This window comes from Haliaeetus albicilla, chromosome 15 (assembly GCF_947461875.1).
Source record: "Haliaeetus albicilla chromosome 15, bHalAlb1.1, whole genome shotgun sequence".
Taxonomy (NCBI): Eukaryota; Metazoa; Chordata; class Aves; order Accipitriformes; family Accipitridae; genus Haliaeetus; species Haliaeetus albicilla.
The window spans coordinates 6,226,479-6,252,405 of NC_091497.1; the positions used below are offsets into that span (position 1 = coordinate 6,226,479).

Genomic DNA, 25,927 nt, shown 5'->3' on the forward strand with positions numbered 1-25,927 from the left:
ATTACGATGAGGCTTAGCAGAGCAGACACTCTGCATTTCAGAGTTTAAATTGCATGTTTTCATACAGACCAGCCCTACTGCTAACACTGGTATCTCTGTTAAAAACAATTTGACAACTGAAAGAAAAAAAACCGAACGATACTGCAGCATCTTGTTTTCGTTACTGAAATGTCACTGGTTGACATATTGTGCCTCATGCTGGTAAGGAATCCATCTGCACATTAGAACTTACTCAAAATATACAGCATTCTTTCTCAGTACTTTACCTTGCAAAGGCTACAGATCTTCCAAGCAAAAGGGATAACGCAACAGTATAAACCCCAGAAATAAATGGGGATAAAACTACTTGTCAGCCCTGGGTCACTTAGTGCCATTATGTGTAATCATCAGTTTGCAACTAACAGAGTCAAAGTCATGTTTGGCACTTCGTAAGCAGAAAAATGGCTCAAAGTAGCCTACAATCTGAAGGCAGGCAAGCTAATAAAGATTTGGACAAAAAGGTGCAAAGCAGGGTGATTGGAAGCAGGTTTTCTCCCAACCTGGTCTTGTTGCAGAAAGTGAAGGTTAATTAGAAATTCAATTGTCCATTCAGCAGGCTAAAAGACAGAGCACAGTGACAGAACTTTGCCCTTCCCATCTTTAGGTTAGAAACCACACAACACAGATTTGGTATGAAAAGCTGGCAAATAGGTGGCCAAGACTGGTGTCACCAGAGAAGTAAAACAGTCAAAACTGATGTGAGAAGGAGCAAAAGGACAAGTAAAATACCCAGTCCATAAGGCAGTAGCAGGAAGTTAAAGATGATGTAGAAGAGGACAAGAAGTGCAAAGCTGAATTGTCATGGAGAAAAAGAGGCAAACTATCCTCAGGAGAGAGATTTTTGCACAGATGAAAGCAAGCGTGTTTCAAAAAGCCATGGGGGAGGATAACACAATAAATAAAGTTAAAAAAAAGATAAAGGTTGAGACTGAAAGACTCAGCTGAACTCAGGTACAACACAGCTCTCAAAAAGTGCTTTACATGTATGTATCACAACCAATGCCATCATCCATGGCAAGTATGGATTTCACATGAAGGGATGGGGGAAGAGGGAGGGGAAGGGGTTTAGAAGGCTGTATTTCCCTGAGCAACTCTACCCGGGCGGGGAGGGGGGCACGTTCGCTTCCAGTCCTGCAGCAGAGAAACAGTTACACAGCTCCGTTCTACATCTCCACTCTCCCATCACCTCAGTGCTACTGTATGTAATGTTAATTCACGTGCCCCAGTACCGGTCACCAGCAAGTGACAATTTCTATCAGCAGCATAAAACAAGACTAATACAATCCTCTAGAAAACCCAGAATGGAGCCCTCTGAAGAGGACTGGAGCAGACTTCACAGTAACAAGTGCATGATTTCAAAACAGGACGTCTTCTGCACAGGACCCATCACTCCACTGGGCTTATTAAATATGAATAGGTAAAGAGGCTGCTTGGAGTCTACCTCAGCAATGCAATCACATGCCATGGTGATGGAAACACACTCATTACAGTTCCAGCCAATAGTAAAAAAGGAGCTGTCACAGGCCAAAAAATTTAAAAATAACAAAAGCCAGCAATTCTGCATCAGTCTATTTTTAATTTAGTCCACGTTAACACATTCTGGCTAAAGATTACTGCAGCTTCCTTTGCTCAGTATTTATTATTTTTTATCTGCCTTGAAATGGAAACTCTTCACTTTAACAAATGCATGCAGAAATACAAATGCTGAAAGGTTGAGGAACTGGCTTGAGAAACAAACTTGATCCTTCCTTTGCCAGTTACTAGAAAAACTGATTGCAAAGCGAAAGTCAAAAAATGCTGAACTTCTGTACTATTTGTGTATATACACACACACACGTGTATATATAAGCCTTAAATAATTATACAATGCAATGACATCAACTATCTGGCTCTGAAATGTGCTGATTTTCCAATTGTTTACACACAGTGAAGAAGCTCTGCGATCATTTTTCCAAAATGCTGTATCTAAAATTGATTATTTGTTTACGTGTCTCAGCTAAAGATACATCAGGAATCTATGCTAAAACCTTTGCTTTTCAGTCACCCTGCCTAACACCCATGACAAGTCCGAGTGACCAAAACTGCATGTTCCCACCTGCTCCAACACACACTGCTGGTATCAACTCATATAAAGGAACAAGGTAAAACTAGAAAGATCCCAGTTTGAAGGTTTTATTGCATGACCTTCATCTTGGATAAAATCAATAACTGCTCTTGCACTTGCTGTGCTGCTAAAACTATTTTCTCCCTGTATATTCAATAGAAATCAAACTCCAAACAGTGAACAAAGGTCAATAATTTAAAACAGGTTAACAACTGATCAAGAGTTACATTCACCACCTTATTATCACAAACACGAAAAAAATATTTATCCACTTTCTCTATTTGTCACTATTAGCATTAGTTGCGGCATAGATGTGGCAAGCAGAAAACCCATCATGACTGTAGTATCCAATGTGGGATTTCTGGGAGATAATATAAACTGTTAACAAGAACATACCAAAATTAGGTTTTGGTCTTTGGCAGTAAATATACAATCCTACCACAGAATGTCCTTAGCATAACTTTGGAGGCATACCTCGAAAGCTTGATTAAAGGCTGCTTCCTAAGGATGGCAATTTACCTTTATTACACAAGACTGACTGCTGTCAGTCCTGCCTTAGTTCTCTGAACTCCAGTCCCATTTCCCTTGCCTTCTGCTCTTGCTCTGCTGCTACGCTCAGCAGAATTTTAAACAGTTTTGAAGTTAAGCTTTCAATTACATTACTATATTTGGAAATACACAAACGTTCCTGATAGTGATACCTTTGTTTCACTTCAAGTATTATTTTACTTTAGAAGCCACCCCTCAGGATTTCAACTGGGTGTCTTGAGGTACAAGTTAATATTCACCATCAATAAAGATATAACAACGCAGCGTTTCACATTCACCACGCAGAAGATTGATCTGAAAAGTAACGAAGCTACCTCTGGGGCATTTCTCCAAGTGCTGCCTTCATAGGGAGTGAAATGTGTAAAGGAGCAAAGGTTCCCCAGCTTCCAACGTGGGAAGTTCTGCCGTTGCTCTTTCCTACTGTCATCACTGCAGACTCCTGCACTACAGAGATTTCATCTCCACCATAAAATGTAAATCAGCTCCCAAATCTCTCTGCTCAACCTGGGATATACTTCTCCATTATCACTATCATCACTGAGCTGAATTATATAAGGTGAACGTAAAACAGGATTAATGGCTATAAAATTAAGTCACAGCTAAAGGAGTGGAAACACTGTTCTTCATACTATTTAAAACTAGACCGCACGCATCTATTAGTACTAAATGACAGAACCCTGTTCGGAAGGAAGACAAGGAAAAAGTATTTCTCTCTCATTTCCCTGATGTTATGATTGCTTAAATCAATATTATCCCAGTATCCCCCAAGCTGAGTCAAAAAGGTTCATGCAATTACTTTACATAACCAACTTCAAATTAAATTACATAAAAGGTCATTTTTCCCATAACAGCCTCATTTGCATTTTGCCCTAGAAATGTGTTTCCTACTATCAATTACCGGAAAAAAAACAAACAAAACAAACAAGCCCTGGTTATGCATCCCAGTCTGTTACTTAATACTTGAAAAGTGACTGTTTTCTGATTGGGAAGAACAAAAATCTAAAGCAAAATGGGTAAGATAGAAAGTGCAATGCATAATTCAGATCCATACCAATGCAGGCAATGTTTATATCATTCCTAGGTTCTGTTTTGGCTCAAGTTTTTCCCCAGTGGATTTTGAAGTTGACCATTACAGACAGCATGTATACCAAGTAGGCTGAGGCAGAATACAAAGTTGGATGTTATTAAAGGGTTTAATTTCTTCTGAAGTCCAGCAGAGCTTTGCTCCACCCAAACGGTCATGGTAAAAGACAGACAATATTGTCTGCATATGCAATCTCAAACCATTCAGAATAGTGAAGAAGTACGTCTCTCAGAGAGCTCATGATAACTTATAAGATGGATGCTACAGCACAGAGAAAGAAAACCTCGGTTTTGAATTCAAAAGGGATTACTGACAGTCCAAGAAATGTTTCTTGGCTTCATCTGCCAGAAAGAAGAAAGTCAAGTAAGATGTTAAGTCAATTTTTATAATCCAGTAGCTTCATAAAATGAAGACAAAGATTAGATTCCAGTGTGGAGAAGATTAATAGAATTAACAGCAACCATCCTCTCCCTTCCTTCTAACACTAACACAGCCAGGGGAAGTTGCATTCCCCCCTCCAACTGAAAACAGAAGTCGCCAGACTTAAATTTAAAAGTCATATCTACAGTCCCAATTCATCTAAAAAGCACTTTCGTTCATAACAGAATCATGGAATGACTGAGCTTGAAGGGTCCTTGGGAGGTCTTTAGTGTATTCAGTGCACCCCCCCCACTCCACCAAGCAATCTCAACACCAAATTCAGACCAGGTTGCTCAGAGGTTTGTGCAGTCAGGTTTTGAGTATCTCCAATTTATGACCACTATCTTGCTCTGCTGCTGTGCAACTCACTGAAGAGCCTGGCTTCATCTTCCTGGGAACCCCTCAGAGGTACAAGAAGGCTGCCACTAGGCTCACCCTAAGCTTTCTTATTTCCAGGCTAAACAAGCCTTGTTCTCCCAGCCGCTCCTCACAGGTCCTCTGTGCCAACCCCACCACCACCCTGGTGGCTCTTCGCTAGACTTACTCAACTTTATTGACATCCTTCTTATATGCGTGAGAGGGTTAAAACTGGACACAGTATGCTAGAGGTGGTTTAGTAAGTGTTGAGTAAAGTGGATTAATCATTTCCACCAACCCACATAATTATAACAAACACAGTGTACCTAAAAGCCTTCACCTCACACACAGTCTCTCGAGCCAATACACAATTGCAGGAGGGAGAGGTGCTTCCTCCTTCTTCCTTTCTGTATTAGAAATCAGTTAACATAAAGGATTGTCCATCAGAACTTCTGCTCTTCCTCACCACCCAAATGAAGTAAACATGCTAGAAGAGGGGAAGTAAAGGATTCTTTTTCCTTTTTTCCCCTGTGTTGTGGTATGACTTTTGTGACAACCTCTTGGAAAATGCCCCATTTCTCATTTGTGCAGCTTATCTCTCCAAAAGTGACCAACCAAGCTGGTTTTGGTTTGTGTGGCGGGTGAGGGTCGGCAGGGACGGCTCCTGCTGGAAGCTGCTGGAAGCTTCCCCGGCTGGGAGCCGGACCCGCCTCTGGGAGAACAGATTCCAGAGGGGAAACCTGCTGGGAGTCGGGGGATTGGGGTGTGAGAGGAACCCCTGTGCAGATCCCGAGGTCAGGGAGTGAGGGGAGGAGGTTGATCCCCACGGAGGGGAGCGGGGGAGCAGATGCCCACCTGCAGCCCGGGGAGAGAGGAGCCCACGCCGGAGCAGGGGGTGGGTGCCCCCCAAGATGGCCGCCGCTCCCTGGGAGCAGGGGGTGGGTGCCCCCCAAGATGGCCGCCGCTCCCTGGGGAAGCCCGCGCTGGGGCAGCCTGGGACTGAAGGACTGCGGCCTGCGGGAGGGACCTGTGCCGGGGCAGTTTGTGGAGGACTGTCTCCCATGGGAGAACACCCCACGGCGGAGCAGGGGCCGAGCGCGGAGTCCTCCTCCCCCTGAGGAGGAAGGAGCGGCAGAGACAAGGGGTGAGGAACCGACCCCAGCCCCCGTCCCCTGTTCCCCAGGGAGAGAGAACCGGGAGTGGGGCTGAGGCGGGAAGGAGGGAGGGCGGGGGGGAAGCTGCTCTCGGGTTGGGGTTTACTCCCCATTATCCTTGGTTTGATTCGATTGGTCACAAATTAAATTGATTTTGTTTCTTCCCCAAGCCGAGCCTGTCTTTTGCCCGTGACCATAAGCAGTGAGTGATCCCTCCCTGTCCTCATCTCGACCCACGAGCCTGCCTTTATATTTTCTCCTCATCCCACTGGGGCCGTGGCCGGGGTGGGGGGAGTGAGTGAGCGGCTGCGTGGTGCTTTGTTACCGGCTGGGTTTAAACCACATCTCAAATGCTTGTGTCATCATTTAATAACCAGGAGGAGTGGACCACTAAAAAAAAATAAATCTCAATATTATAACAGATATCCAGGAAAAACTTAACTGTGAGACAGACTGAACCACAAAGAATGAACCAATGAATAGGATGCTAACCTTAGGATACTAACCTAAGGATCCTGGAGTTTAATTTGTTCTTTGTCAAAGACTCCTCTTGGATCTTTGTGAAAACAGAGATACTTTCTGTGCCTACAAAATAGGGATAATAGATAGTATATTCCTTTCTCACCATGCGGGAGGTGCAGAGGAAGGAACAGAGACATCCCAGGCTGCCTGGAAGCTGTAGAAGCACAGCTCATCTGACAATACTCTTACCTAGGAGTATGGGCTACTCCTGCATGCTTGGCAAACATTTTTATTCTGTGAGCAAAGTGCTTGAGGCCACTCTAAGACAGATGTATTGGTGTCGCCTGACCTAATCAGGGTTGCTGCACACACCCTCAGATCCACACTCCTCCCAAAGCACGCATATGTGCTCAGAGCAATGACCCACTCCAGCTGACCCACTGCCAGCCGGCATTCTAGCCGTCCATCCCTCGTACAGACAACAAAAGGGTATGGCAGCAGCTGTTTTCCCACACTAATCATACCCTGAGCAAGGTTACTTTCAGCACAGCAATATTTTAAAATAACTTGCAATAAACAAATTGGTTTTGTTAATGAGTGCTTATTTAAAGAAGGGAAGAAAAAGAGTTAAACCCTAATCACGAAAATTACTAAACATTCCCATTCTAAATGTAATTTGAAGTGGGCATCACAGGTTAATGGAAAAGCTGCCAAGATATTTCTAATAATTAATTTTTTCTTAACTTATAGTAAAAGCCTTCTAATAAAGGACTTATAATGAAACCCCTGAAAATGAGCCTGGAAAACAAAGCATCTCTTACTTAACTCTTAAGCAAGACTAAAGTTAATATTTATATTTGAAGACAAATGCGCATTAAGAAATGGGCCAGTACTTCATGCAGTCACCAGAAAGAACACAGCTGACATTCATTACTTGCCATCAATGTAGGCCAACAGTGACAATTGTGTAGTTTATAAAAGAAACACACTGGACTGTGCTCAAGCATTAATATAGCACACATCCTCACTGAAATTTTTTTATGTCTTAAGTCTTCCAAATTTAAAACACTTCTGGTATGGATTCCTACTGTTAACAGCAGCACCTATTTCTAGGCATTTCCAAATCCACTTTGGCTACACATTGCCCTAATTTTTCAGATTATCCCTGATTTCTTTTACAGCTAAATGTCTTTTATAAATAATATTAAGATATATGAAGCTACTTAATTTTCAAATCCTCCTAGCAAAGTTTACCCTGGGTGTTTATATTAAAAAGTTAGTTGAAGTGAGTAGAGTTAATTTGAATTGATAATCACATAAGCTAATTTGCCTTTGTTTCTCTTGCTGAGCTTCTACCCATCATCCACCCACCACCCTTGCTTGCTTCAACAGTTCCCACTAGAGCCTTTGCAGAAATATTTTTCAATACGTACTTAAAAAACTATCCTCTAATTCAACTCACCGATTTTTTTTTTAAGCCAGAAGGGTCTGATCCAGAGCAAACTACATCATTAAAAGGGCTCTCAATTACTTCAGTGAGCTTTGAATCAGTACTCTTGACTTGAAATACAAATGCTTTGTAATAATGATATCTGCATTTTTTTATCATTAAGAAGGCTAATGTATGCTTGTATTTGATGTATGGAAGAAAAGCAAGACTTTTCATACAGCAGGACCAGGGTCTAGTCATTTCTTGTGTGCCATTCATTAGTTTCTATTATGAACTGTCACAATATCTCTTCTTGTGTCTTCTGGTGTCTAGAACAAGAGCTTATCTTTAAGACCTTGTTAATACAATATTACTGTTTACCTCAGACTGCGACAGTAATCAGCCATTTGCATCAGTATGTACGTGCACACATATATGTGCATACACAGTTCATGTCAAATGACCCCAAAACAAATTTCTTGTCATCCTGCAATTTGTGGACCAACAAGTAATTAACTTATGAGATATAGGTTAACATTCCAATATGAAATATTAAAACAAGAACAAAAGAACAAAAGACAAGAGTGCCTTTCCATGGCAGAGCAAGAGGTCTCCTCCTGGGTCAGTAAAACCTGTCCCAGCTTCTTACAAGTGACCCAGGGCCCCACCAGATACATTATCACAAATAAGGGTAAAATGGTTTCTGGTTTTATTGTTCCCAGCTGTGTGTGAGGTGAGGCTGCCTTTTCACAACATGGTGTAAACCTATCTAACATCTTGCATCCTCGCCTTTCTCCTCCATTCCCTTCTCCCCACTCTCAGCCTGCCGCTCACTTTGCACATCCCCTGAAGTTCACCAGATTCCTTCATGAGCTAAGTCAACCCAAGAACTCTCAAAAACCTACCCCAACAAAAGCAGCAACAATAAAAAAAATGCAGGTTTATAGTGGTTTAAGGAACTGAATCCACTGAGGAAAAGGACTGAAAAGTCCCAGAACCATCAAAGAGACAGGACATGGGATTCTGTATTAAAGTGTCAGGGGAGGGAGACAGACCCGCTAATCAGCAGCACTGAGCCTTCAGAGCAGATCAGAGTACCCTTAAGGCTACGCCAGATGAAAGCCAGCTGAGTTACCTGAAGATTAGTTAAGTACACCTTAGCAAAGATGCCAAAGGAACATTTGAGCTCCAACCATCACAAGCTTACTGTCACCCAAAGTGACTAAATCCTATTGCTTTGGTCACAGTCTGGAGCCAATAACAAGCTGGATGCATCAATCCCTCGTGTAGGACTGTAGCACGCAGAGTTGCCAGTTACACCATGATATCAAGTAGTTCTATGGATGAACATTCTTTGCACCAAACTCACACACTGACTCCTGAGGTAAGGAAAAATCTGTTGTGCTCCTTAATGAGACTAGAATTTGGCAAGATGCCAGTCATGTCCAGTGACTGCCAATCTGGCAGTGTCATCTCCAAAGTGGGGTGAGGATTCTGCCACATTGGATTAATGATGAATGGGGGAGAAAGGAATCTCCATGGGATTCATAAAGGACCCATGAATGATGAGCTATAAACATTGTCTTTTTTTTTTTTTTAATAAGGGAGAGGTTCTGCCTGATGAATGTCAGCTGAGGTGTGAGGTCTCTGTAGAAGGACTGAGTCTCTGACCACACAGGTCAAGAAAGCATCTACAGCAGGTTGGCTGAGAGAGAAGACCACCTTTTGACATTTGATCCTTGTGAAAGGAAAGCAATCTATTAGTTTACTTACATTTCTCTACCAACTGTTGTTATACGTTTTTGCAACTGAGTTGTTGTAAAGAAACATTTGCATATGTGTTTACGTTAACCTAGTGTATGAGTTAATAATTTCAAGGTGATGCCCATCACTGTGTGTAATGAGTATTAAGACCAGGTTACTGAAATACTCCGATAAAATGCCAGATGCTCCAGACAATGCTACAGTGAATACAAAGGGTGCCAAAAGCGATTCTAAAGATGCAGCAGAAACTCACTGGAGAAGCAATAGTGTTGACTAAAGAGAAATCTTATCTTTAGTTAATAGTAGGAGCATTGTCTGTAATGAAGCACAATAGCATGGCAGCATTGAATCGATATTTATTTTACATATTTCATATCACCTACAAATTGTTTTTCTTGACTTTGGATGTACTTCATTTACTATTTTGTCACTACAAGTATGTATTTTGCCTCCTTGAAAGTAAAGTAACTGTTTCAATTATATTATGCATTATTTAAAAACTCTAATTGTGTGTATGCACAGATACATTTGAGGAAAAAATAGTAAAGACTGATTTGGGAACCTGTCAGTCTATAAATGTAAAGGAACAATAATCAGAAACGACACCTCTCAAGAAAAAAAGAAACATTCCCAAATGGAACAAACCTTTAAAACCATCAGGATAGACTTCAGGAAGGAATTTAGTGCTGATGTCTCCTTGAACAAAGCGTGGATGGATGATCACTTCTCGCAGTAAAGAAATATTGTGAGCCACACCTGAAAACAAAAAAATCAATACAAAACCAGGTAAACATATTAATCACAAATTACAGTAGGAGAGGACTTGTAAAAATACAAGCTCTCATCTTTGTAGAATAAATACTTGTTCACAGCTTAGAGACCATAGAACTGATGTAATCAATGCAGATATACCAGGTTTGTTGCACTCCTGCCTCAAGATACCCTCCTTAAACACTCAGTTTAATTAAGTAAACCTTCCAAACTTTCACCTCAGCAAGCCTAACTCAAACACCTAGTTAAGTCAATGACAGCAAGCACAACCAAGAGACTTTTGGTTCAGTCCTAGCAGATGTAGGCAAGACCAGAGCCATCTCCTTGAAATGACAGATTAGTCATGACCATAAGTGTCAGCACAATTCCAGTGAACCCTGGTCCACCTTGTCATCCTGCCACCTTACATACACACGCTCCTGTGGAAGATATGCGCCATGTTACACTCCAATCACGGTAATGAAAGAGAGTAAAAAGTTTTATCACTTATACATAATTTTATAACATTTTTATCATTTATAAGTCATAAGAAACTCCTATGCAACTTACAAAACAAAGAAATATATTGCTTGCTCCGTATATACCTTTATCCAACCTTGCCTGGCCAATTCTTTTATCGAATGCCCTTTCCACCTTTAGCACCATTCCATGACCCTGTTAGGCAAAAAGCACCCCCCTTGCCCCCGAAAAACATTTTCCTTAATTAAAAAATTACTTATCATAGAGCCCTTATAGCCACTTTTGTACTTCAATTCTTTGACTATACTTTTTTCTTTTTTCTGAATTTCTTCATTGCCTTTCATTTCACTTCACAGCCTGCCTCCTGTCTTTCTTTTTTTCATGTTTTTCTTTCCCTTCTTTTCCCCTACTTTTTGTGCCAACAAAGAAAGACAACTCCTAACAAACGTAATCTAAAGCTACAGAGCTCAAAGGATGCTGCCAGTGTCAGTCTGGTACTTGCACACAACACAAAGTCCTCTGCCCCTTCCTCACAGATGAGTAAAGATTAACTTGTCTTAGCAAGGAAAAGAATAAACCATATCCCATTTCCAGTGTAGGCTGGAAAAAAAAGTAATCAGGAGTAGATGTCAGCACAAGATACGTACTAAGGATAGTTAACACTGGAAAAAGATTGCCTAGGGAAAGATTCTGGAGTCAGTGAAAACATTTAAAAACAGGTTAAAGAAACACCTGTCAGGATGCAGGTATAGTTGGTACGCCTTAGTTCAGGCAGTGGGACTAGATGACTTTCTGAAATCCTCCAAGCTTTATTTTTCTTCCAATTTAATGTGGCAGTGTAACCAAGTTAGTAACTTAATGCCAAACTGCACTTTGCCAGAAGCACTTCCAGTTTAGCACTGAATATGATGGTCATTAAAAGTCATTTCACTTCAAAAGTCTTCAAAGGAGGTGGGAGAGGAAAGGAGGTGCAAAAAAATCCCAGAGAAATAAATCCCCAGATAATAATTTAAATTATGTTCTGCCTACTGCACTCCAAACAATTTTCAAAGAGAAGGTACTTCCTCTTTTGAGTAGCACACAGGTCATCTCTGGAAAAAAAGTTTAAGAGAAAAACCACTATCTTTATCTCAACTCTCTTTTCAATTTTGGAAAGAGATTGTAACAGAAAATTTGAAGAGCCATGATAGTTCGATCCCAACATGACTAGAGAATAACACTGCCTCATAAACATTAACATTGCTTAAGAGAAGCTGAAATAGACATGCAATTCAGGAGCATAAACTGTAAATTTATGGAGCTGTTGCATCTATTCCAGGTATGGATAAATGAGGAAGCTGCTATAGGAAAGAGGTTATCCAACCTCGGGGTGTGCACATTCTCACCCTTCAGGAAATCCAAAGTAATTCACATTCTTTCCTCTCAGCGTCAGAGGGACAGGCAGCTCCAAATCACATTGCATTTGCCAGCTCACATGAACTTTGGTGTTAGGTGCACACCATGAAGTATAAAATGCAGAGCACATCACAAACTAGTTTATCTTGTAAAAACTTGTCCGTGCACCCATAACTCTTGTAAAGCACAAGATTCTGAACTTTAAGTTTAGGTATGTTTACTTACAAGTTATTATGATTAATACAGTGAGGACATGACTCTGAAAGTTATTTGCAGATTTTTTCTAATAGCTCTAGTTTAAAATAACTTGAACAAGGATTCATTGCAAAATCAGGTCTCCCAACTGCAAATTAAGCTACTTGGATTTTTTTTCCCCTATCAAGAATCTCACCAAAGCAAAGACACCAGCAGTACAGCAACTGCGAATTGCTGGGGCTACAGAAGGAGATTCTTTTGCGCTACCATCTTCTCCCTTTGTGTTTTTCCAGTTTAGAAGCATGAATAACATTCTTGTTATTTTATATGCAGACCAGTTCAAACAGTTTTAAAGCTTTTTTTCCCCTACAGTCTACTGCTGGTGTGAATTTTCAAGCTCTCTGTGTGGCCGTCACTGAAACCACTTTCAACAGAGTCAGACTCAGCCTCACTGAATCATGAAGTCATAGCTTTAAAGATTAGTGCATGAGCCATTAAGTAGCACATTACACAACCAGTTCAATGGTGACAAGATAAAAATTTGACCATTTGATTAGAAGAGGATCAGCCTCCTTGCTGTCTGTGACCTAGATAGTTATTCATGGACCCTGATTTCATAAACACTGAATGAAACTCACATTGTATCTCCACTAAACAAAAAAAAAAATTTAAAAAATCTTATGCTAAATGACTACAACTTGGAAACAAATAAAGTCCTTCTTTGGCTACTACAAAATCCCCCCACATTTTCCCATTTGAATAGTAAGTTGAAATATCACAGAGATTTTCATCTGTTAAGTACAGCTTCAGGACTATAATTAGAAGACAAAAGAGGAGCTCTTCAGTGCTCCCCGACTTTGACTGAATCCAGGATTTAAACACACTACAATGTGTAACCAGATCATCTCATGTTTTTCTTTCCTAAACTGCTATAAGATCCCTGGTGAGATGATGGCTGATGACAGCTGACAGAGAGCTTGGTGTTTCAACTGACTGCCCCAAAAGACCTGAAATCAAAAAAAATACTATGAGTATCTTAATTATTTCCAACTCATATGCATCAGAAAAATCAGAGGCTTCTGCAATGCTTTAAGCTCCAAAATTCCTTTAACAAGTTCAATAGAGCAGACAAGCCTAGGCATTTGGGAAGCAATATAACATACATATTTTACATATGTAAATTAAAAATTTAATATGCAACAGTTTTCCTTTAAAGTATCATAAAAGGCTATCTTTATCAGTCTCCATGATCATTATGTGAGCAATGATTGTGTGGCTGATCTACTTTTCAAAAACTGAGTTGATACCTTTAGTACTGTTCCCAATCCTATGGCTTTAAAAAAAAAAAGAAAGTATCAGTGTAATCCTTCAGAAGTCTAGAAGTTTTAGATTTGCAATTTAGCATGACCTCTGTCAAAGTTCATAAGGTCTCCATCTGTGTGTGAGTAACTGCTAGGCTACAGAACTATGGACCCCTAGAGCAGCTTGCTCCTGACTACCTGCTGCTTCCAAAACACTGGCCAGACATTAGCCCCACACTCTCACAGGATCAAACAGAGGCTAACAGGCAGTGCTTATTTCATGCAAAGTTAGACACTAAACTGAAGTATATTGTATTTATGTTGCAGTGGTTTTCAGGGAATTTTTCTTTTTCTTGACCAGGTCTGCAGTCTGCCAGGAACAAAATCACATTTGTTAACCTGACAAGCCATGACATTTCCAACAAACAAACAAAATCCTCAACTATATCAATTTATTTCCCCTCCAGAAAACAAAATTTCACTTCAGCATCATTTTTTTACACTGTTAAGACTGATGCAGAACCACAGTTACAGTTATATTCTTCATTTCTCTAAGTCAAAACATAATAAAAAATAATAATCAATGTTCCTTGTACCTCTTTTTTTTTTTTTTTCATTCACTTGGCTGTATTCTTCATACAATATTACATCAGTAGAAGCTCAGTTTAAGATGTACTTCTTGGATTTAAATTTTGACACACTATTTTCCAGAACACATTTGTAAAAGAGAGCAGACTAGCAATTAACTTCTGGAGATCTAATGAAATTTTAAACAATTATATATTTATGTGTTTTATATAAAACAAACACATATTCCTGAGGTTCAATTAATCTTCCAGTTAAACTGTAGTTATTGCCTAACAAATACATGAGCACACCAAACAATCACATTGTTGACCAGAGGTGATTAGTAACGACTATTTGAAGCGGCTCTCATTAAAAAAAATAAAATTATAATCAGAAGAAATTACTCCTCATACTACCCATCTCGTTATCTTGCCCCCTTCCCCTCCTCATTCTCTGGATTACATCTGCCTTAGAACCTTGCTAAATATACCACATTTTTTATTAACTTACAAGCTGTAGGCTAACTCCTAACCCGTCTTCCCAAAAAAACACAAAGAAGAAAAAGACAATAAAATTAATTTTATAGAAAACGAAAATTTTATAGCATGTTTATAAACAGGATATCACACCACATTTTTACTCACTAAAAATCAGAACTTGGAATGCCAAGGCACAAAACCATAGGCAATGTTTTCACTATAAATATTTACTGACACTAAACATATTCAGTGTTGATTAGCCTTTTTACAGTATTAAGCTTCTGTCATCTTGACGTCTGCAAACACAAATCTGCATTTATCCATGTAAACTTAATTGGAGTCCTACATGCCTCTCTGTAGATAAGCAGTTGAATATACTTAACTTGCTGATAATTTAAAATTGTGCTAAGTGGAATAGAAAGAACTTTATCTGCATACTTACTGATTGCGAAAACATGTGGAGTACAGTACTAGAGGTTTTTCTTTTTAAAAAAATAGCAAAGCTAAATTATCACCAATCAATTTAAACGCTGAATAAGAATAAATGCTATGAAGTTTAGGAGGCATCCCAGTTGATTTCTCTAACCAAAAAATAATAAAGTATTAACGAAGCTCTGCACTGAGCATTATGAAACTGATTATGTTACTCTCCACTTAAAACAAGAACATTATCATAGATTTGCACAGACTACGAAAACATCACTTTCAACAAATGAACTTTTCAAAGTTCATGATTGCTACCCAGCTAGCCTCCATGTTTGCAAATCCAAAAGTTGCCACAATATTCCCTAAAACCCTCAACATTCAACTGTGTAATTGTCTTTCAAAGCTTGTGTTTTGCTTCAATTCACTTCAGAGCAGGCTATCTGCATACAAAGTCCCATCCCAAAGTGAGAAGAAAGGCTTTTTTAGCTTTGTAATTTCAATACGCAAACATCCATACAAAGTTCTCACACGGGATCAAGTACACCACTGACCCTCAGAGCTGAACATGTATTTCAATTAAAACATTAATTCTTCTAGATATTAAAAGTCTTGACCTCACAGAACTTCTAGACCAGAATAAAGGGGGAAAAGAATGGGGGGAAAAAAGTAGATAATATATGGTAATATCGTACTGTAAAAATCATTAGTTCAAACGGAAACTAAATTTTGTACTGCACGCGCTTCTGAACCTCTTAATAAGATTAAGTAGCCCATTATTTATGGTGTTAGCAAACACATATGAATGCTTGAATCAGTACAATAATTGGAAGCAGAAGTTAAGCAGGCTTCGTCAAAAACAAGTGAAATAAAATGGATGGCCATCCTGCCATCACCCTCTCCTCAGCCACCCCTCCACGCTGAAGAAGGGGAACAGAACAGCAGGACAACGTTATGTCTAAGGGGCATAACTAGAGATAACGGCACTTGTCTTTCAATGCCTCCTCAATCTGGCACACCGCATTTCTTGTAGTTTTTCACTGCCTCAAGTTTGTTGTTTTTTTAATTAAAACACTCCTCTGACAAAAAAAAAAAAAAACAGAACAAGAACCACAAAAAAAGAACACCTTATTTCCCTTCTACAGCATCAACAACATTGCCTTCCTCCTTTACCTGATCAGCCTGTACTTCGACTGCCCTTCCCTCTTTCTCCCCCATAGTGCAGTGGTCTACGAGCCTTCCTAAACTGCACACCAACTTGAGAAAAAAAGCAGAGGAGAAACAGGAGAATCTGCCCTCGTGCCAGCATCTCTGCTCCAAGCTGATGTTACCGAGCATCCTGCAATGGTCTCTTCTTGTGGTTTTGAACTGAGTTTGTTGCTTTCCCTTCCCCAATTTCGGTTTCCACACTGACACACTTGGGAACCAACTGGTCCCTATTGCAAAGGGCCAGAGAACACAGAGAGACTCTTGCAGAACCCCCAGCCCCTCTTCCCTCTGCTACACAAAGGGGAAAATCCACAGTTCAGCTGTACAACCTCTTGCAGCGCTTTTTTTAAAGCGCAACCAGGAAAATGAGGCCTGTTCCATTCTTTTTTAAGAACAAACTGACACTATATGCTGGTTTTCCAGGAAAACTGGTTTACACGCAAAGATTGTTTTGTTTATAATACCCATGAGTGTACTGGCATACCTGCACAGGATCAGAATACAAGAGAGTATAAAGCTTACAAGCATCACTGCCGTGGAGAAGTATCTTTTAAGTTAATATATAAAAGACAAAATCATTCAGTAATGGATGACATTTGGATTTAATTAAAGTTTACTGTGAAAACCTTTGTACCTGAAAATTAATTTATTTGAAATATAGGTATGATAAAATACTAAAATTAAAGTGAGGACTTTTGTTGGGTGCTTTTTCCTGGAAAGCCAAGGCCTTCTCCACAACACTAAGTGCAGTACTTTTTCCTCCCAATTAGTGTGTTTACAGCTGCAAAAACTCAGACAACAGTTTCTGCTGCCACTGTTCTGGCAGGTCTCCATTCATATCAGAGAGTTCAATTCTATATTCCCATTCCCCCCAAACATTCACCACAGTTATTTACCATTTTTCCATTTTCTTTTCTTTGCTTGCTCTTTTATCCCATGCTGGAAGATTCCACCCCACCCCCAGTTGGTGGCTCCCTTATTTCCCCCTCATTTCTACTCCTTCTTGTTCTATCTGCTGCTTACTCTTTCCTCAGACGCTCCTTTTTCCATTCTTCTTTCTCCCAAATGTGCTACTATATTCCTCTCTCCGCACAGCAAGCAGGATCTCAACAGAGACCAGTTGACTTTACACAAAGACTGTTAATTTCATGTTACTGCTTTATGTTTGAATCGGCAAGGAAGATAAAAAGCAAACAGGTTGAAGGCAAGATTAAAGGAATCTCTGCCCTCAAGGATATGAGCAATCTGTCCAATCAGACCTCTGGTGAACTGATAATCAGTTCTACTTGCTGCATAAGTATGTCCATTTCTTTTATTTAAATAGATAAAAACAATTTTCACCCATAAACTTTCCAGAACTTCATACTGGGTTTTATATACACCTTTAAAAAATGAACAGGTTATTCAGCATCGTAAGTTATATGACAAACACATGCTAAAATCTTACAGAAACTGAGAAGAGGGAAAACACACATCATGTTTACACATATAGCAGACCCACTGAAAGGCATTCTTCCAATACCCTATTTCTGTTGTTCAAATTAAAAAGAAACAAAACCTTAAGTTTCTGAAGAAAAGTGGCATAAAACAAGAGAAAGATGAACTACTAACAGTGCAAGCTCACAGGAAACATCTCATGCCTCATCCCGACAAGCAACAGTGCCTCTATACTTGACTGGTGTCTTGAACTTTTCGGTATTCACAAATTCTCCAGTAACCGCTGGGTAAAACGAAAAGTGTATCTGCTTGAGACAAATCTGGGTTAGACCCTAACCATTAATCATCCCTGAACTATACTGGAAGACTCACAGATAAAAATGTTACCCAATTAGACTCTTCCTCATTCAGAAGTCTCAATTGAGATTTTGAGTTCAGATCAGTTCTCAATGGAGGAGTCAGTTCCTATCAGAATAATTTAGACCATAAAGGACCTCAAGAGATCATTTAATCCAATCCACCACTCAAAGAAGTGCTATCCTAGACTTTCATCTGCTCCCATTAATAACAATGTAGATATTACACAGGAAATAAGATGCAGATTACATTCCCATGACCACATTGAACGTATCTTGAGTTAGTCACACTGTTGGCATCTACCAATGAACAGACTGTAGGATTTCTTATTTCAGTGTGTGCAACTTGTCACCAGCCCAAACTGCAATAAAATGTTAAAGCAATAGGTGTTTTCAGAGCATAGCGTTGCTGTTGCAAATATCACATTTTGATTTATTCAGCATTTATAATCAAGTTAGTCCTATACAGGCACTATATGACGCAGTCTTTGTTGCTTAAAATAATATTTACTCAAATTTTGCATAAGTCTGCTTCTTTCAAAATTTTTTTGAAAATTTAATTAATTTCATTTCTTTTGTGATGTTGTCAGGCAGATTTAACTGGGAGGGACAGCTGAACCATGGATTCAGCGCCAGGTACTATCTGGTCCTAGAAAACAAGTCAGTGAAGACTGTAGTCTGAGGACTTGTTCCCTGTAACTGGAATGGAGCTAAAAGGGAATGGGGGTAACTCTTGGATATCCTAAAGCCACAGCAGAAGAAATTGAATGTCTGCTCATACAGCCAGTAGACGAGGAGCAGCAGAGTAAGTCCTTGCACTTCACACTGTCAGCATGCCTCAACCCAGCCTGGAAGAGTGACCTCCTGGAGGGTCACTGTGCTGCTTCAGTCCCTGGATTCTCTGCCAGGATTGCCGTGAATGACATTATATGGTGGCATTTGTTCCAAGAGGACATTTGTCTTCTAGGAACTGGATAAAGACTGCTGATTTCATGCAGGTCAGCAAGCAACCATCAAAATATTAGTGACTAAAAGTCCTTACCAACTTTTGCCTGCTTTGAACTGGTGACACAGAAGTGATGGGAAAGACTCCATCTTCCATTAGCAGTCCCTAAGCTACCCATTAGATGGTCCTTGACCTGTTACCCAGTCACCCCATCCCACTCCCACCCTATGTGAGTGAACAAGCATTTTTGTTTACAGAAATGTTGCAGTTCTTGGGAATTCAAATCTAAATTCTCACAGTGTGTATTATCAGCACAATTCACACTGACTTCAGCTGGTATTGCTTAGCTAAAATGCTTTGTGACTCAGAAGAGACTTGTAACTTACAGGGAAAAAACACACTGTCTCTAAAACACAAAGCAAACACAGAAGCTGCTTCCAAGGAAATTGGGGAGCAGGGGTGCTGTGTTCAGAAATAAGAATATGGAGCACACTATTGCGGAAGACTATGGTAAATCTAAATAGTTATGTATGGGCTCACTATTCAAATATAAAACCATGTAACTTCAAAACTAGGTAAAAAACTCTTCTGTATCTTTTACAACTGAAAACTGATAACTCAGTTATGGAGAAGGCTTGATGTGAGGCACTTTCACATAAGATCAAGGTGGTTTAATATTGCTTTATATAGCACCCAACATTTTAAAGCAAAAATATACACAATCGTTTTAGAACAAAAAAATGCATGAAATTGCTTTTACTTTTTGGATGTTTTATTACTTTTGTCCATTTAAATGCCAATATATTACTACTACTTCATCACCTCTTAAATTTACTTGAACTTATTAGAGACAACTCCTCTGAACAAGGAAGAGTTCTGCACATGTCAATGCAGTTCAGAACATTACAGATAGGATAGTTTCTACAAACTGCCCTGTTAGGCATCATTCACACTAGGCAAGAGAAGAGACACTTTAATATCCATGAATGTTCCATTTTAAATAAATCCTGAGAAGAAACTACCAGCTGTGTAAAACTAAACAAAAATCCTGTTGGTTTTCAGATGGGAACCACTGGCCACTGCAACTAAAAATGTGTTCTGGAAATTCATCTACTTTTGAAACCCGTGGTAAATTAAAATTTGTCTTTTGTAATACTTAAAAAAAAAAAAAAAAAAAAGGCATTCCCCCCATAGTTCATTTATTACCTCTTTCAATGTTTTTAATAGATTAAGAGCTTTTTCACAGGTAGAAATACTACGGAGATATCAGGTCTGAACACTTAAACGCATAGATGCATACTAATAAAAGACTGTAAAAAAAATCAAGAATGCAAATTAGTAATTTTCAGGTGTAAGGTGTCATATCCTTTGTAGATATTTATATATCTGGAACTGTTGTTAGGTACATACACATCTGTGCAAAACACCTAAGAACAAACAACCAGGTTCCACCTCATATTATAGCACACAATAAAAGATGATGCTTCACACACAATTCCAATATTCTCATTAAATATAATCCTTCTAGCATCAGTTGCTATTATATAACCGAGTTTGAGTCCAGAGCCTGTCTCCATTAAAAACAACAAAAAACCAAAAAAAACAACAAATCCCACTTCACATCAGTCTAGCTATAGCGGTATAAATTTCTCTCTCCTATAAATTTACTCAGCTGTTATACAGCAGGGGTTTACATCAGCACATTGTACTGCAATAGTCTAATGGCTCAAGTTGCACCAGTATAAATCCACATTAGAGTTAGCAGTTCATTTACAACAGCTAATCCTACCACCTATCTAGCTACACTGTGGTAGAAGGAGGCTCATTTTCCCCTAGATAGATAAACCTTTCTAGTCTGACATGGCATCTGTAGTATTCAGCAGACAGCATTAAAGCCAAACCAAGTTTTACAGAAACTCATACGATCGTCTACTATATCAGGTCTCTCCTGGTCCTCCTCCCAGCCATTCAGAGGAGGAATTAAGTAAGTGTTCCAAGTCTTCCTCCCATCTGAAACCACTGAACAACCTGTCCAGCAACCAAAACAAGGATCAAAGACAGTAAATCCTCCAACAGTTGCCTCCTGACCTATCCTGGTTCTTCAAGTATACTGACTAGTAATGAAAAAAATAACTCCCCCAAACACCCACACAGTTAAGGGGTAAAATGAAGGTTTTTGCCACATTACAGTTCCCTTCTCTAATCGCCTCCATGAAAAAAAAGGATAAGAAATCCAATTTTTCCCTCCCCTACCCTGAGTTGTCCTTCCTATGCCCAATAAGACCCTAAGAGGAAGATCTAAAGATTTCTCCCACACAAACCATGACTTCCCTCTCTAAAACTTCTAAGGTGTTAAAGTGGTCATGGCTGATTCACCCCTCCTGCTTGGAAGAACGACTGCATCTCCTAGGCAGTCAGTCAGCAAGAGCTGAAACACATTCTGATCATCAGCCTCCATCTGTATTTGCCCAAACCTAAACAATTACCTTGAAAAGTAAGGAAAAAATATATACACAATCAAATACTGTATTGTGATATTATTTGACCACAACCAATGTATTAAACTGCTATACAATGGCAACTATTTTAAATTTCTTACACTGCAGTGGCCTTTTTTTCTGCTCTATGACATAATAAATTAATTATATGCTACCATTCTGTGAAAACTCTTTATGAGTTTACGGAAATGATTTAAATATTTATCTCATAATATTCAAGCAAAAGCAATGGAGAAAAAAATGAAGTCTCTTTAGATTTGATGTATCTTCTCAGCTTAATTAACACAGGCTTTTCCTGTTTTAATTTGCACTTAAGAAGTGGGAACTTTACTCAATTTGCTAATTACTACATTTTCAAGCTGTTTTCTTGAAATAGATGGCAGCCTATCACACTAGGAACCCAAATTTCTGTAGTTACCTCGAATTACATAATTGTCCAGAGCCTCTTCCATTCTTTTCAGTGCTTCAGCTCTATTAGAGCCATAGGTAATCAGCTAAAAAAAAAAAAGGGGGGGGGGGAGGAGGAAAGGTATTTAAGTTACCTAGAAATGAGATAACGTTTGTCTCTAGAATCTGAATAGCATTTAAAATGAAAATGGTTTGTAGAACTTCTGCAGTCACAAAAACATTTCCCGCACATTACTGTATCTGTCCTTCAGAGACTCTCTAAAACATCAAAAGAAAACTAAGATCTCTTAACCCATTCAATGAAAGAAGGCCAATCACTTTTCCTTTATAAAACTTAAAGCATCTAAACAAGCTCTCTCTTCTTCTTTAGGCACACAGAAAATTAGAGCAGAGGTTCAATATCTAGTTGACTCTCCTGACTTCTAATGCCCAACCGACTTCTAAGATTGGGGGTTTTTTTGTTGTTTGGTTTTTTTTACAACTGAACTCTGACTATAATGTCATACTTTAATTTTACCAGTATGTTACTGATGAATAAGAACTAATACTACGAGACACTATCAACCACTTCTTTCACTGCTGCTTTTTGGAAGCCAGAATTATCGACATTTTAGTTCTGGCTAGGTTATGTTAAGAAAGATAGATTGGTATCATCTAAAGCTGAAAGTAATGGCTTCTGTTTAAATCAGAATTCCTTTAATAATCAGAAACCACACGACAAATAATTATGGTGTCAAAAGATAAAAAAAATTTTTGTTTAGAAGTGACAGTAAATCTCCTCTACTCCACATCTTCCTTCACTTCTTTCATATTCCCTTGAGGCATGTTATGCCTAGCACCTTTAAAATAGTGATTTACCAATCCTTTAATATACTATCCCCCATTTAAAAGATCCATGTATAAAATTAGTGGTTCGTACCTTTAGAATATTGAAAAATAATCATCAACTCACTTTTGAGATCATAGGATCATAATAAATGCTGATATCACTTCCTTGTTGTATGCCACTGTCAACACGTACCTTCAAAAAATAAGAAGCAAAAACAATTATATATTGGGGAAAAAAAAAATATTTCAACATGAGGATCAAATCTACCCAGCAGGCTTAAAACATAACACCCATGCAGCTTATCATGTACATTTTTTCCCCTTGAAGAACTAGAATTATTTGTTTTCAGAGAAGATGGGAGGGGGGAAGGGGAGCATTTCCCTCCACCAGCAAAAATACTTGCAAGTTACTCTCTGCTTTGAAAGAAACATAACTGCAATCTTCAGTTGATAGTCAAAATTTTCTTTTGTTCTCCTAGAATGCACAGTAAATTTGATGTAACAATTTAGGTTGTGCTACACACTCTAAACTTCAACTCTGAACGTATCCAATTCCGATTTAATCCCTGTAATAAAACAGAGTTGTAATTATTTTTCTGACTGACACCTGGCATGAAGGATGCCCCTTACAATCACATCCTTTCTGTATCTATATGTAATCACATCCCCCATGTGCCGCTACAGCCCTTCTGAGGGCTCCAATAGGAATACAAGTAGGGAGCATTCAGCAGGAACTTTGGAGCTCTGCTTATCAGCTCCATAGGAATACTGATCCTGTGGTTTTCATGTCTGTAACACTTTCCTTCTCTGCCTCACCCTCTCAACTGTAAAACATTTTTTTTCTGTTGCTGCTGTTCCCCTGAGGCTTTAATGTTTACACAGCTTTTTCCATGGCTTTGCTTTGTAAGGACACAGCCCCAATTAAAGCTCTGATTCTGCAATATTCATGGAAAAAAATAACACAAGTTCAAAAATTTCTTTTGAAGAGGCTGATTGCTGTTAACCAGCCAACAAGTTAGTTAGTATATTGCTGATTCTTGTTTTCATCTCTCAGTTTGATTTCATCACTGTAGCAATGAGGTTAGCCATATAAAACTTTTCAAATGAGCAATTTCTGGGGAATAAATATTTATTAAATTGCTGCTTTTGAGCACTGGAATCTGAAATATTTTTTAAAAACTAATCAAAATAACTCGAGAGTGACAATCGCATTCTGGGGATCATAAGGATGGAGGGCTCTAATCAAAGCTGTTGAAGCAGCAGGGCTCCGATATACTGCATTGTAAAGGAGGTGGGAAAGAGGGTCCTGGAATCTCACTTAAATCTTCACCTGTGGGAAGGAACCTTTGTAATAAACAGCAGCTCATCTGTCTGCAGCAAGGCAGAAAAAGGTCAACGCAACGGCTGTTAGGCCTTTAATATTTTAATTTAGGCAATTATCAAGGGACCACATGTAGAACCTCTTGTCTACAGAATCCACATGAGGGCATGATGATGACTTTATTATCCAAATGACACAAAAAGATACCCTAGCAGGTGTACTCACTTTCTTCACTAAGAAACACTGACTAGTTTTTATGATGTTATATTCTTTTTATTTTTTAAAAAATGTACTTATTCATATATTTGTGTTTATATATTTATACTTACATATTTATACATTATTTCTTATATACTTATGTTTATTTGCATAGCATATTTATTCATAGGTAAAGGCAGTAGCACTTCTGTAGCATTTTTATCGCATCTTATCCAAATGTGCTCTACCTATGCTTAACTAGGCCCCCCACTACCCATATCAGGTACATTTAACATTAGCTACTGATGAGAAGGTAGTTCAGACATGTCATGATTACAGAAAAAACATGCAGCGCATTTCCCAGCTCCCCTTCTTGTAACTGCTAAACCATCCTTCCTCCCAGCATGTCTGCCTATGTATAGTCAACGCATACGTTCTCACATTCAAATCAGAAAGAATTCATTTACCTACTCAGTCCCAGATAAATCCCTTGCCCATTATATTTTTTGTAATACTCGATAAATACGTGTATAAGACATGAAGGTATGACATACATACTTCACAGATACTTGAATTATATCATGACCTTTGTCTCCAAAGTAGCACCTACAACGTGATTACATACAAGTGTTCAGGAGTGCTTTATATACGCATACATGTGCATGTAAGTATTGATATAAGTATATCATATTTTGACAAAGAAAAAAACATACGAAAGGTGCATAATTCAGACCCACACTAAGCAGGTTAGTCAGCCCTTAAAGTTAATGTAAGGATTCCGAGGCTACCGACTACATGCTCCACCTGCTCTGTGTTTCTGTTCGTATACAACACATACCACTACATAATATACACTTTTTCCTAAGTACAAGGTCCTAAAAAATGAAAAAGTTACAGTAAGAATTTAAAACTGTTTTAAAACTAAACTGCATTATTTCCCTTTTTAAAAAAATCTGGAGTCCTCTGTAGAAGTTTAATTTTCATAAAATAAGATGACTAAAAAAATGACAGTAGAAAGGAAATACATTTACCATCTTCAATTCTCTCTGTGGTGCTTACATTTTCAGAGCCTGGTAACAGTAGGTGATTTTATAAACTATATGGTGTGACAGAACTTAATGAATATTGGATGAAAAAGAATCCCTAATTCAACAGATACTCGCTATAATGTGCACAACTCGATAAACAATAGCAATACTTATTAGACCTCCAGCATTTACTTCTGCTTAATATATTTCCTTTCTTTTACTTGGTATTTAAAATACCAAAGAAAGATCCTATTGTACCCTACAGCTCATTGGTATTACAGGCCCAACACTTTTATTGCTGTTGTACTACCATTACATGTTATTACACCAGGACAACAGTAGACTGAAAGATCTAAAAAAAGCTTAAGAGGAAAAAAAAAAAGCACAATCTACGTGCCAGTCCTGCAATGAACTATTAGTGCATCAAATTCCACCTACCAATACATCCAGGTTCTAGTCTTTTTCAGTTCTTTGCCACATCAAAGTCTTAGTTTTCTCTTTCTGGTAAGAGTCACTGAAAGACCAGACTGCTGATCACACTCGCAAAGAGCAATGCTGGAGCTCTTCAGATAGGGCAGTACATTTGCTATGGTGTGTAAGAGCACTGAACGTGAATGCTCACTATCGAAATTAGTGGGTTTGTGGTTACCTATCTTAAGCTTCGTTATCAAATACGGGAAAAAAAAATTGGTATTTACAAGTACCATGTTCTAAGGAAATTACAGACTACGTGACACAAAAATAGC

At 38.8% G+C, this 25,927-nt stretch overlaps 1 protein-coding gene across 5 annotated transcripts in view; it reads right to left on the reverse strand.

Moving 5' to 3' along the window:
- PCCA (propionyl-CoA carboxylase subunit alpha) overlaps positions 1–25,927 on the reverse strand; it is a 300,001-nt gene that overhangs the window by 138,111 nt on the left and 135,963 nt on the right. For all 5 annotated transcript variants that reach the window (XM_069802387.1, XM_069802389.1, XM_069802391.1 and 2 more), the window contains 3 exons: positions 22,759–22,827; positions 21,817–21,892; positions 10,008–10,118 (listed from right to left, as the gene is read on the reverse strand). In XM_069802387.1, the coding sequence (XP_069658488.1) occupies positions 10,008–10,118; positions 21,817–21,892; positions 22,759–22,827 (256 nt within the window). The remainder of the gene's footprint in view (positions 1–10,007; positions 10,119–21,816; positions 21,893–22,758; positions 22,828–25,927) is intronic.